This window comes from Sander vitreus, chromosome 11 (assembly GCF_031162955.1).
Source record: "Sander vitreus isolate 19-12246 chromosome 11, sanVit1, whole genome shotgun sequence".
NCBI lineage: Eukaryota > Metazoa > Chordata > Actinopteri > Perciformes > Percidae > Sander > Sander vitreus.
In genome coordinates this window covers 15514981-15529166 of record NC_135865.1, presented here as the reverse complement: position 1 = coordinate 15529166, position 14186 = coordinate 15514981, and the positions used below count along the sequence as shown (strand labels likewise).

At 40.6% G+C, this 14186-nt stretch overlaps 1 protein-coding gene across 2 annotated transcripts in view; it reads right to left on the bottom strand.

The window, feature by feature from the left end:
- Nucleotides 1-14186, bottom strand: part of ubr3 (ubiquitin protein ligase E3 component n-recognin 3) — a 44616-nt gene that overhangs the window by 3511 nt on the left and 26919 nt on the right. For both annotated transcript variants that reach the window (XM_078261854.1, XM_078261855.1), the window contains 9 exons: nt 11910-11995; nt 8189-8294; nt 6702-6802; nt 5443-5567; nt 3869-3976; nt 3507-3632; nt 2001-2177; nt 868-1077; nt 544-683 (listed from right to left, as the gene is read on the bottom strand). In XM_078261854.1, coding sequence (XP_078117980.1) covers nt 544-683; nt 868-1077; nt 2001-2177; nt 3507-3632; nt 3869-3976; nt 5443-5567; nt 6702-6802; nt 8189-8294; nt 11910-11995 — 1179 coding nt within the window. The remainder of the gene's footprint in view (nt 1-543; nt 684-867; nt 1078-2000; nt 2178-3506; nt 3633-3868; nt 3977-5442; nt 5568-6701; nt 6803-8188; nt 8295-11909; nt 11996-14186) is intronic.

Genomic DNA, 14186 nt, shown 5'->3' with positions numbered 1-14186 from the left:
TTAAGGACCATGGTATCCCTGTTGTTAATTGGCCAGCAAACTTGCCTGACCTTAACCCTATAGAAAATCTATGGGGTATTGTGAAGAGGAAGATGCGATGCGCCAGAGCCAACAATGCAGAAGAGCTGAAGGCCACTATCGGAGCAACCTGGGCTCTCATAACACCTGAGCAGTGCCACAGACTGATCGACTCCATGCCACGCCACATTGCTGCAGTAATTCAGGCAAAAGGAGCCCCAACTAAGTATTGAGTGCTGTACATGCTCATACTTTTCATGTTCCAACTTTTCAGTTGGCCAACATTTCTAAAAATCCTTTTTTGTATTGGTCTTAAGTAATATTCTAATTTTCGGAGATACTGAATTTGGGATTTTCATTAGTCGTCAGTTATAATCATCACAATTAAAAGAAATAAACACTTGAAATATATCAGTCTGTGTGGAATGAATGTATACATTATACAAGTTTCACTTTTTGAATGGAATTACTGAAATAAATCAACTATTTCATGATATTCTAATTATGTATATGTGTGTGTCGTACCGTAAATCGCGGTCCTCCTCTCCGTGGGCATCAAGGTAAACAGAACCCCACAGGCAGAAACGATGTCCACGGATGATGATGATGACTGAGGCATTTATCAGTAGAAAGATGCCTGTAGCTGCACCACAATGTTGGGAGTGCTGTCAAAAAAAAGAAATCCAAAGATTTACAAATGATCCTGACACTGTCATACAGCTATGCAAATTCTGCTTGCAATGACGCCTACAATTATTACTTTTGCTCCAAATTAGGTTGTTGGCCCTCACGTGGAATAAAAAAATAAATAACATTATGGGCCTGCTTTTGAAGCACTGAGAAACTTACCAAAACACATTCACAGATACCCTGCTGTTTGCAGCACACGCCTTTGAGACAGACGAAGGCGCCACAAACAAGGCAGAGTGCGGGGTCTTTTGGCACCTTTTTGCAGGCAGTGCAGGCCTTCCTGTGATAGTACTGGAAGATGATATTGTAGTTGTCAGGTAGCTGGAGAAGGCGGGGGGAAGCCCACTGAGGCTCCTGAACAAGCAAGGTCTTCAGAGGAGAAGAAAGACAGAAATATGTAAAATGCACTAAAATCAGTCCATAAATGCACTATAGTCATTAATACACTTTGTCCTCAAACTCTTCCCTGCTCTACCCAAAACTCTCGAGTAAAAAGACTGACTGCTCACAAAAGATACAATTTCTTAAGCAAAAAAAAATAAATCAGACTTGTTGTTAGCCTACACTGAATTAAAATAATTCACCAGGTCTCAGCTTTCCCAGTTTTGAATGATTTCCTTCGGCTCTGAAATGTTATAATAAATAACGTCCTTTTAAGTATTAGCAACCTAAATTGACATGCAAGACACTAAGTTTTCACCAAATGGTGTACAGCATCCAATGTTACTGCAATGCTGACTGCCAAGGGCATAAGGCACATGCCTGAGTTATGCACTCACTCTCTTCAGAGACTCTAACAGCTAAGGACCTTGTCAACCAAGGTTGAAACTAATTTCAAAGTGTCAATAGCACTTGAGTTTCATGAGTAGTTTATAGGACATCAAGTTCAAAATACATGGTTTGCATAGTTATTGCAGAGAGTATTCAAACTATTTATTTGAAACTCCAAAGCCAATTAAAGCTCAACTTCTCATTATACTTATATTTTCTGAATTTAAACCTGCACAATGAAATCCACTGGGAATTAGCTTTAGTTTGTTAAAGAGGCAGAAATACTATAGTCATACTGAACGGTGATTTATGTTCAAATTCAGCTTTGAGTCCAGATTTACAATTTAAATAAAAGAACATATGGACCGACTAACTAAATAAGTAAATAAGAGGGGTTTTTTTTTCGACGTCTCATCCACATGTGATTTTACTGGTATATACTTGCTGTCTTTTGTTATAGCACGTCATAATATATAATACATATATGTAAATCCTCTGGTCTGAAATTCACACACACATACCAATGATTGCTCAGCTTGCATCTGAAAGAGCCCTGTGACCTCAGTGCACCACTGTGACACCAAGTCACAGGTGCTGACTGCCCACTTCAGACATGAGGCACTGTGCACAGTGTTGGAGGCCGGGGCCGAGGATAAGAGCCCCAAACACACAGCCAAGGATGAGAACTCCTCCTCCTCCTGAGAACACACAAACAAAAGAAAACAGCTGATGAGGTCACTCTCTTTGCTTTCACCAACACCTGTGCCTTATGAGAAGTCAAAGAATCTAAACTATAGTCTACCAATGTGCTGAAACCATAGACTGTATAAAATATGGAGTAATCTCTATGACGTCAGCCATTGGTTTCTAAAGAACAAAAATGTAGCTCAAAGTGGGTGGCTTGGGCAGTCGCCATCTTGGCAGTGCCTAACGCTGCCTGCTACCAGCTAATCCAAAAATGGGCAAAGAGGTGAAGCGTGGAGGAGCTGAGGCGGGCCGAATGAAGTCTACAGTCTATGCTAGCCACCTGTGACTACATCCACCTGTCACTTAAAGGGCCCGCCCTTGAAGACATATTTTGATTAAAATCCAGCTCTGTGTCATGGCAGTGTGGCCAGTGTGATAAGATGAGTGGGTTGCTGGCCGTGCATGGTTGCTCCGAGCTACGTGCACTGGCGCCACGGAGGGAAGCCACATGCCTTTCATCTAAACACACTGCCCACACAAAGATGACACAGATCTCAATTAAAATCAGCAAAGCATCCCTTTAATTATGCATAACTTTAAGCCTTGATATAATGTAAACGGGTGAGATATACAATCAATTCACCAGTCACAGTTATCATGAAGGGGGAAATTAGCAATAGAGACCAAAATAATTTTTTTTGTACCAGGTTGTAACCATGTTTATTTCTGCTGTAAAGTTGGGCATTTAAACATAGGGGTCTATTGGGATTAGTCTATATCCTTCACATTCTACTTCTGGGATTGCTCCGGTGCTGCAGGAAATTCCGCCGAATGCATGTATTTTCCATTTCCTTCGGTTGGAATTTTAAATTCGGTGGATTTATGAGGGCTATTGTTGACTGCTCCTCAGATCTCTGCATGTTAAATTGAGACAGCTATCTGACGATTCTGATTGGTTTAAAGAAATGCCATTAAACCAGAGCACGTTTTCCTCCCATCCCGAATGATATGTGTGGTAGCCAAACCCTCCTTCAGCGCACATTGGAGGAGGATTGACTTGCTTTTGGAGCCTGCCATTCATGGAACTGCAGTTGTTGGCACTTCAGCGTTGGCTTTATTTTTCAACCTTAATTTTTTCAGGAGGTTGCCACTTGGCTGAAACGCCTCATGTGTCTTGTATTGAGACATCAATCATGCTGGTTTCATGTCATCATCATGAGAAATTTTCAGATCTTGTCAACAATTGTTGACAAGATCAGATGAGCAGAAATATTGACCATATAAGGCTACAAGGGTAGGGTAGCTTCGGCAGGTAGGATGACATTTATGATAAAACATACCAGACAGCTAGTTAGGTTGTCTCCGTAGAGGTGATGCTGCAGGAGGCAGGAGAGACGTAGGAAGGGCAGGCAGAACTGTTGAAGGCTAAACTCGATAGATTGTGGAGACCACACACTGGAGATCAGCTGGAGAGGGAAACAACAGTAACACTTGATCAATAACCAGCCAACGGCTTGCTGATAACATTGTGATGTATATCTCCCCTGGAGATTAGTGGAGATATTAGATCACTGTCTCTCAGGGTAATGGCCAATTCATTGTTTAAAAGAAAATGAAAAGGAGCAGAGCAAAGACAAGACTGAGGGGAGAGAGAGCACTCTCCTGGAGGCCGAAGTGCTAAACAGTCATTTTAGTGCCTCACCATTAATGTTTCTTCAGCGTTCACCTTGTAGACACTGTTGTCCTTTGAGAGCTCACTGATAACGTGACTTAGCAGCGCTTCAAAAGATGTCTCAGCATTTGCAGCATTCTGTGGCAGAAAATCAAAACGTTGACAATATGTAATCAAACAATAAAAGACCAAGATTTACACTTAATCTAGCCTATAATTTCCTCTGACGGTGAAAAAGCATCAGCGTCAGTCAATTAATTGCCTGTTTGAGCTGAATTGAGGGGAAAACATTAAACCAAAGTATTTTAGCTGCAGATTAAAAATAAACTCTTTCCATATTGTTGCAGTCCCTCCCAAGGCTTATCTATGTTTAAAAAAGCCATTGTCTTTTAATAGGAAAGAAGGATGGTAACACTCTGGTACACCTATAAAACCAGGTATTAACATGAACTCCAACTGATAAAGCCATGACAAATATGGGTCTTCAACAGTCTATATTAGCCCTTCATCCCAGAAGGCATGTGTGACTCATTAGACAGTTATTCTTTAGTCATCCCGTTGAATGATTTCACAGATGGATACGCGCTGTTTCTTGCAGAGAACCTGTTTCAAAGCCTATAGGCATTCAGAAATTGATAAGACAATCAAATGACCCATAGACAGGGACAAAAACATATAAAAATAAATAAAATAGTCATGGTATTATCAATCTATTGTCAGTTTTCAAATTTATGAATGCCGCATATCAGAAAGCTTCACGGGTGTATATTGCCACTGTAGTCCTCCACTTGCAGTAGGTATAAAATGTGCTGCACAGTAAAATATAATGACTTAATGACAGAATAAGCAACGAACAATAATTCTTTCCTTACAATATAACATCTGATAAGTGGTAAAGACATTACTGAATGAGTGTTCTGATAAAAAAAAATTCAACTGGTTTAGCTAGTATTTTATATATCGGGAAAAAAGCTGCATGCATTTATCAAGCTGAAGGTGGTAGAATATAAAACAGCAGTCTTATCTCGTCTGCTGTCCTTTGTCATAGATTTATAGGGGTGAATTTCCTTCCTCTAGGCTCGGATCTTTGTTCAGACTGCATCGTTTTTAACAACTTCAGTTTAATTACAATGGCGTTCCACCAAATATGGATGCCGTCCTCATTGTGGATTTGAAATCCATCTTAATGGCAGCTTGTGAATGCCTGCACTACTGTTCATGACAGTGTAGTAGGAAGAAACTAATCCAAACCTCCATTACGGATAGAAACACCCTAAAGGGGATGGTTTCAGCTATTTGTCTTTTGAATTTCAAGCCAGCTACTCACTAATACAGATTTAATAGACTGAAGACAGATAGACAATTAATGCAACACTCTCCAGCAATCACACTTTTCAAGATAATGAAGATTGACTGTGAAAATCATGTAAATGAAACCGAAATGGGCTCAATTCATCTCAATGCTATGTCATACGCAATGATTTACTGTTGTTGTAGACTGACCTGTATGACCTACTGTATGCTAGACACTGGAAAATAAGGAAGTTTAGCACCAGCATAATGTACTTATGAATCAGGCTAATTCGATGTGACCTCACTTTTACCTTCTTGAGTGCTCCAGATGTGCTCCAGGCCTGCCTTTCTTCTGGGCTGAACTTGGTTGAAAGTGCAGCCAGAGCCTGGGTGAACTGCAGGTTGTACAGCATCTTCACCACACAGGTAAAGTGCTCTACACACACACAGAGAGAGAGAAGGTGACACTGATTATATAAACTAAGTGAGAACAAACAGAAGTGGAGAAGCACAATTTACACAGATAAAATATGAAATAATTAACTAATTAAGAATTAATTCATAACATTACTTCAATATGTGAATTCAAAAAGATCTTCTAGCATAAAAAAGCCAGTTCAAGTGGGCTGGCAGCTATTCACAGCCGGGGCATTGTATTTAGTTTCTCAGTTCGGCATAGGAGAGCCTCAGCGAACAGTATGCAGGATAATCAGCAGATCTTTTCAGGTGGAAAATGTAGCCTGAAGGATATTTAAGTTTGGTTTAAAAAGAACAACAAAGAGTGCAATTGTGCTTTATTCTTCTCAAAGGGCTGCTGACAGCTCCACTGTCCTGGTCATTGTGACAAGTGTCAGTACACACAATTAAACGGTAGAACTAAAAAAGGTTGCCATCCCCTTTATAGCAATCCAGTGGAAATGACTCCTCAGGGGACTAATCATGCCTCAACCTTTCTATTTCTCTAAAAAGAAAAGAGCCCGTAACAATGATACGCTACATGCTATGAAACAGCACCACCTTATGAACAATCTGACAAACAAAAAACATTCCTTGATGAATTCTAAATCTCTCTCTCTCTCTCTCTACTACACTACACTACATATTACTATAATCTTACCTGTTTTAGTCAAAAGCAACGCTTTCAATAAATCCATATTTACTATGTTCCAAAAAATCTCAAATGTCCCTGCCAGCGGTCAATTTAATTCAGTCATCAACTAAATGATCTGCCTGCTGTGACACTTCTCCCATTAAACATGACTGTAGTGCATAGGGCCAAATCTTTAGGTGGCCCTCTACCTTTTCTGGTGAAGGGCTAACATGGAGGAGATGCAGGAACAAGCCACAGATGAGGGGCATGCGAAGGAGGGGCAGCCCTCTCATCACTGGAGTCGTGTCTCTCTGATCCTCACGGCCAAATAATGGCAACAAGAGCATAGATAAGAGATGTGAAATGCTTCTTTCCAGCTCTCAGCCCTGATTTCTACTGATAATGGGGAGCCTTGTAAAGCAGCCACTGAGACGCTCCCTACTCTCTTGTAGTGTCATAATGCAGACATAGGAACTGTACCTTTTCGCAGAGGCTGTGGCATTGTTAGCACAAAGATAATCAGGAGGGACGGGACATCTCGAAACAGCATGGGTACCTCAGGTCTCTTTTCATCAAAGCCACTGCAAAATATGCAAAAATGCTTTTCATTAATCAGAAGGTACTGTATATAGTTGGCCTCATGTCAAATAGCTATTGTGATGGAAAAACAAGAATCATGTATTTATTTATCAACGAAAACCAATTAGTTCATGCAAATAGTGAAATGCAGGTACTCTTTAATATAAATTACACACCCTTTATAAACGTGTCTATTGCAAGGACTTTAAAAAGGCATGAGAGCTAAGGTCTTGCAGTGTATATGGTTTTAAATTTGCTTAACAAATACATGGCATGAAAAGGCCCATTCCTTGCATTGCTGCACCGACTTCCTTAACGTAGCCCTGGTTACATATTTGCAGTGAGTGCCGTCTCTATTTAAACGTCTAAAACCTCAGCGAGGTTCCAATCTCCACTCTACTCTTGAAAGGCCTCAGGCGGCTTGGAATAAGAGAAACTGCACTTAAAGAATAATACCTTTCATTACCAAAGCACTCACCGGTTAATTCCACTGTGCATCGGAGGAAAGCCTCAGAGGATGGAGCTTACAACCCTGCTATGACCACTGCATACAAACTATTTGCACGCTGTAAAACATCCATGCATTCCTCTTTGGTTCATCCAATAAAATAAGGTAAGAGCAATGTTTTGCGTCTATGTAGAAACATTTCTCTTTGTCCTATTTAACTGGGCTGGATCAGGTTGACTGCCTAAGGGTGTCAATGACAGTGCTCCCTCCCGTAACCCAAACAAAGTATTTTTAAACACCAAATGGCTCCTCTGAGAATACTGTAGGGCTGTGAGCACTTTAATAGTAACAGGTGTAGAAGCTGTCTTACAACACTAACAGGGAGGAAAGGTTGTTTAAGCTCATCTTGTATTGTTAAGTGCTGCCAGTAGTTTTTTTTTTTTTTTTTTTTTAACACCATCAATCCTGACAACCAAACACATTTGTGCATAAAATAAATATTCTGATGTACAGTAGTGACTCAAGACGAAAAAAAGAGTGTGTGTGTGTGGTAGAAACTATGTATTTTACTAACTACTGGTAAATGTCGTGCTGTAGTAGTGTTGGTGTGGTGCAGTCGTTCTCTGTACAGAGTATTTGACAGGGAGGTTTTGCTCTCTGTGGAGTGCCCGGTAATTTGCAAGATGCAGCAATTATTGGTATCTATGGAAACCACGCACGGTCCCTTTTCTGTTTTTAGGTCCTCTTTGTGTGGAGAAAAAGCTGTTGGGGGCGGGATAAAATGGTAGCGTTTAGAAAGGGGACAAAGTGGCCCTTTGATTGCATGTTTATGTGAGGAAGGAAAGGTGTGTGGGGAAAGTACAGACGTGGTGGTGGTGGTGGTGTCCACAAATGTATGAACATATTTATAGATTTACTGTTAGCAGAGAAAGTCACTCACTATGCCTCTTTGCTTTGTGTAACCTGAGTCAGCTTAGTCCAAGGGTTGTAGGCTGAATCAATGCTGTACAGACGCATGTGCATGGCCAGCACATGGAATAGCTGATCTGAAAGAAAAAAAGAAAAAAAACACATCATTGTTACGTTCCCCACAAGGTCCAACAGGAACAAAACCAGCAGGTGTCTGTTTATCTCAGTGTTCATTGTCATAGCCCACCAGCAACCAGTGTAGCTCAAATGATGAAAGCAGTTGACTTGAACTGACTGCAGGCTAATGGTTTGGCTCTGATAAAACCAGGCCAAGCCAGATGGATACATGGAGTGCTTGATAGCCTTGAGCAATTCTTTGGTCAGGTCACACCTGTTCATTGTCAAACTAATGGAACATGAGGAGAGACCCCCTGTGCACACCCAATCTCTCGTGTACACACTAGCTTTTAATAGCAGGACAATTCACAACCTTGATTGTCTTTGTCCAGAGCAAACCTGTTACAAGTACCAAAATGTATGACATTATAGAAAACCACAACATGGGCAAAAGACAGGAAGTCATTTTAGATGTAATATATTCCAAAGTGAAGAAAGGTCCTTGTCTTTCTTATTAATTTAGAAAATTATTTAACTATGTATTCTGATTATGAACTCAATCTACATCCTCTAAAAGCCAGAAATTAAAAGAGCACAAGAGCAATTTAAATCACATATCCGTGTTTGAAACCAGCAGCACTAAACTGATCAGTTTCATCTTCAGGTGAACTCAATAACCTTCTGTATAACCTAAACCTTTTTCAATAAGCAACACTAATCCTATTTTATTTTGTTTTCCAGGGAAATTATGATGCTGTAATGCAGCAAAAGTGCTTCAAATAATCAGCTCTGCTACTTGACTTGTGTGAACTGCCAATACTTAATGCAACACTGCCCTCTGCAGGTAAATAAAGACACAGCATAAAGAAAGCAAAGTGTCAGTCCTTCGTTGCATCCCATTTGTCCTTTCTACGGCTTGTTTCCTCTCTTCCCTCACTACCACTCACCAGGAGGGAAGGGGAAGGGAGAAATAGTAAATGAGAAATAGAGAAGAGGTGAATAAAATCAGGGATGTCTTTTCCTGCTATTGTCATAAAATTGCAAAATATATACAGATGGAAAAGGCTTATTTCAAGCTTCAGGTCCAATATTTGATCACAGCTGTCCTGCCAAACCAATTTATAGTAAAATAGCTTGTTTTCATTAAAAGTCCCTTAGAAGAGCTTACTCAAAGACACTGGTGTCGTAGAATGCAAAAAACATTTTCTAAAAGGTTACAATAAGTCTGCTCTGACAAAGTTGCTATAAATCAAACAAGTGTGTTAGTCTGCTTTCTACACTACTGGGAAAACTGTAAGACACTGGGCAACAAAAGGAAAAGAAAATAGTAAAGCGAACGAGGAAGCATTTTAGAGTAATTACAGGTGCCCTCTGTGCGAGAGTCTTCAACTATGAATACATCATTCATTTAAAAGGTCCCATGGTATAAAAATTTCACTTTATGAGGTTTTTTTAACATTAATATGTGGTCCCCCAGCGGCTTGAAATGGTGATAGGTGTAAACCAAGCCCTGGGTATCCTGCTCTGCCTTTGAGAAAATGAAGTCATAAGGAGCAAGGTTACCTCCCCTTTCTCTGCTTTGCCCACCCAGAGAATTTGGCCCGCCCATGAGAAAGAAAGAAAGAAAGAAAGAAAGAAAGAAAGAAAGAAAGAAAGAAAGAAAGAAAGAGACATCATGGCTTTCAAACGAGCAAAGTGGCAGTTGGTCAAAGCCACACCCCCACTCTCCACCTTGCCCCCTCCTCCTCAATAGCTACAGATACAGAAATGGCACATCCCAAGTAAAGCTCATTGTATGACTGGCTCTAGTGGTTGTAATTCTGCACCAAGGCTGAATTTCAGGAAAGAGACTTCAGATACAGTAATAGGGCACCACTAAGGTCTATATAAAAGAGACTTCAGATACAGTATTAGGGGACCACTAAGGTCTATATAAAATCATCCAAAGAGCACCATGTCATGGGACCTTTAATTATTTAAACCTGTGCCTTTCAAACTGTAACATATATTCTTTTCATTTCATGGAACAGGCCTGTCCTCCATCACCATACACTTTTTTTTACTGAATACAATTTGAATGTGTGTTCACTTTTTGTTGCAAATATTTGACAATATGTGTCCTTTCAGGGCAGGTCATCATACAGTGGTCTACATGTAAAATAATATCAGCTACACAAAAGAATGAGGGGGGTTAAATAATGCAAATACAGCTGTCCAACACTCACCAAGTACTGCAAGTTTGCACAACTGAGGTCAACATTAATAACCTGCCTTTAAACTCCCTACACAGTAGCAGCCACATAGTCCCCAAGATTCAAATATTTGCAGTTAAATGAACCAATGACATGCTATTTAGAGGCTGACTCTCAATAGAGTTGATTTGGCCCTTTTCAAGGGAATTGCAGGCAGCTTGCCTCTGTGGTCTATCATATCCTCATCAGCTGAACAGAAAAAGTGCCTACTGGGAAACAGGCTTAGGAACCCCATGAGCTCTCAGTTAGCACACGTCTGCCGTTTTCCTTCAAATCCATTTCCCTAAGAAGAACGAACACTAATGTACTGCATCTGAGTAAATTTGGCCGTCGGCATGGCTACGTGGTTAATGTAGCTAAAAAATGGCAAACCTCCAGTATGAAATCTCTTTTCAGCCACTCAAGGATGACAGGCCATTTCACTGCAGCAGCCCCAATTTTGACAGAATAATTAAACAAAACAGAAAATGGGGTGTAGTCTGTACAACAATCTAACTCTGACACATTCATATACACTTTCTTTTGCAATATCCCAGCCTTCATGCAGAAATATTTAGTAAGATTTTAATCAGTCAACAATACAATGAATGCTGGTAGTGGTTGATGTTCAGCTTTGTCTTTGAGGAACTAAGATCCCAGTTTTCATCCTCCCCTTGATGCATGGTCTTGTCAGCTATGACACAATCAACTTAAACAGCACTTGACCCATTTGTCTGCTTCATTTACCCCAACTGCTCCCAACAGCTCACCCGGGACGGCATCTATCCTTGCCTGCCATTGCTAAGCGACAGTTTGATTTTTTTCTTTTAATGGCTCAGCTGTAACACGGGAAAAAAAGGGCTTGACCTCAAGTCAGACACTTTATTAGACAGGGGCTCATGGGAAATATATACAGCTCCCTGCATTAACACGTTACTATAACCGTCAACCTAACAGCAGAATACATCTGACATAGCACCACAACACCATTTTGTTTTTAAACAGTGAAAACACTGCAGGTCACTGAAAAGCAACAGACAAAGCATGGTTAAAAAGTCAAAACTCTAGCCTCGTGAGACCGTCCTGATCTCGCGAGCTCCAGTTTTCCACTCGCAGATCAGTCTGGCATCTTGAAAGATGGTTTATCCAAAACAGCTAACCAGTATTTTCGCCCCTTCCCAAAAGTTCTCCAACGGAAAGTTCCCAGATGGATATGCCGAGCAAATGCGAAGCAATCCATCTGGCGGAGTAAGATTATCAAAACTCTGCATAAAATTAAAAAGGGACCAAAAAAGGTATTCCACTTGAAATAATGTATCAGACTTACACATTGTGAAGTTATACGATTTTGAGGAGAAATTGTATTGATATAAAAGATAAAGATGTCTAGGAGTAACTACTTACTGAGACATGAGCGTTTGGCGGCTGCACTGGCCCCCCCAGAACACAAGTTTCCTCCCCGGTGCACAAGTTCCAACTCCAGGTTGGTCCTGAGAAGACAGAGCCATGACTATTATGAGGTAGCAGGTACACATATGAATACAGTTTAACAGGTGAATATGAGAGAGAGAGAGAGAGATCTGGGTTCGATTCCCACTGCGATACATCAACCAATGTGTCCCTGAGCAAAACACTTAACTCCTAGTTGCTCCAGAGGTGTGCGACCTCTGACATATATAGCAATTGTAAGTCGCTTTGGATAAAAGCATCAGCTAAATGACATGTAATGTTAATGCACACAGTAAAAGTGAATCATTAACCAATGTGTGGGACTTCTTGCCAAAGAACAAGTTGGAAGCGGTTATTCAAGTGGGCCCAAGTGTGCTACGCAGTTGTACATTACAGGGTTTTTGGAAATGTTTACATCTAAATATTTCTGTCAAAATATGTGTCTATGTATTAAAGTTATAACAGATGTGCATTACAGAGCACAATTAGTTTGGTAAATAGATTTATATTTCTAAAAGTTATACGGTTGGTGTAAAACATCTCCATAATCGACGAAGCAAGTAAAAAGTTCTTTGACAAGTATTACAGGTGACATGGGATGGGTCAGTGACACAAAAAACTATCAATCTTGGGTGCAGTATTCCTTTAGAAAACAGCTCAGATTTGGGTTACGTAGCCTACCTCTTTTACCAGTTTGATTAGGAAGATGAAAGATGCTGCCTAGTCAAGCCATTTGCCATTTAATGTTCCTGTTTTGCAGCAGCAATTCCGGATTGAGTAATTGACAGCTTTCCAAGACTGATTTTACACAAACTGGGCCATTAGCATAAAAATTGTTCCAACCACAAGTCATGCATAATCCCCAATGTGCATTTTCCATGCATATCCAAACACATTTCACTCCTGAATTTTAATTCCCCAATACCAAAACAGTGAAAAAATTAACTAAAAGCTCTAACAAAGTACATAGATGGTGAAACAGATAGGTACTTCTAATATAAGATTGATCTGGGCCCGTTTTCATCTCACCACCAGCCATTTATTTCTATGGGCCAGAGAGGTGGGGGCAAATCCTTGGGTTTCCTGGGAGAAAAAGCAATTTCACATAGATAATGCAACCACGGTGAAGCTCCATCTGGCTTTTGCTGATAAGAGTGGCCCTGTGACAAAGGAATTTTCCACTCCTCAGGCAATTTGCGCTGTCCATTGAACTTCAGAGAGCCAACAGGCATCCAGACACACTCAGGGGATCTTACTGTTCAGGGTGGAGGGCTGAGGGAACCACAGCGTTGGGTGGACAAAAGGTCTGGATGGTTACGCTCCAGGAAGGGGAGAGTTTTTGGAATGGAAGTGGCGAGAATTTAGAGACCCCAAGAGTGAAAAGTGAACTGAAAGCCAGTCATTTCTCTGACCTGTGACCAATTTGTTGAGAAGATACAAATACCTGAGAAAGGACTGCAATTTTTTTTTCAAGATTACATTTCTGGCCTCTTCGCCAGAGGGTGAGATGCCCAACTGGAACATCTCAGTTGCATCATATGCGTCTTAGACCACTAGCTCACCACTAAAATTAATTCAGAGGAGGTGGAATAAATCCATACTCCGTCAGACCTAATAAGTGAAGAGAGAGCAAGAGTCAAAACCACCATTTTACTGTGGCCTAGAGTGACAAAGCTGCTAATGCTACTTCCAGGACCAATGCAGCAATATAATGACAAGTGTGAAGTAAAAAACAACCACACCTTCACAGCTCCCTGAACAAGTTTTAAAAAATGCAACGCAATCCATATATTTGGTGCAAGTGTTATGCAACAACTGCAGTATTGAATTTCAGTTCCATTTCAAGGCGCCTTCCTGGAGTAAAATGCTAACAAAGTAAGACTAACACTGAGAAAGGGCACTATTGTCTTTTTGCAATCATTGTTATTCAGGCTGAGGAACTGGCATTACAGACAAGCAAAAGAACGGGCAGACATTAATCCCACTGGTCTCAGCAGTCAGTGGTGTATGCATGTGTATAAAAATGTGTGAGGTGGTGCAGAAAGAGGACCTCCAAGTTCAAGGACTGCAGACACAGAGGACAGTAGACAAAGACTTGCTAAGAGATAACCCAATATGACCAAGTCATTGCTCATAACTCACTGATGCACACACATACACAACAACTTCTGAGGTAGTATTTTGTCAGGATCCTAGAAAAAGAACAGACCACACTCGAGTGATTACACGCCC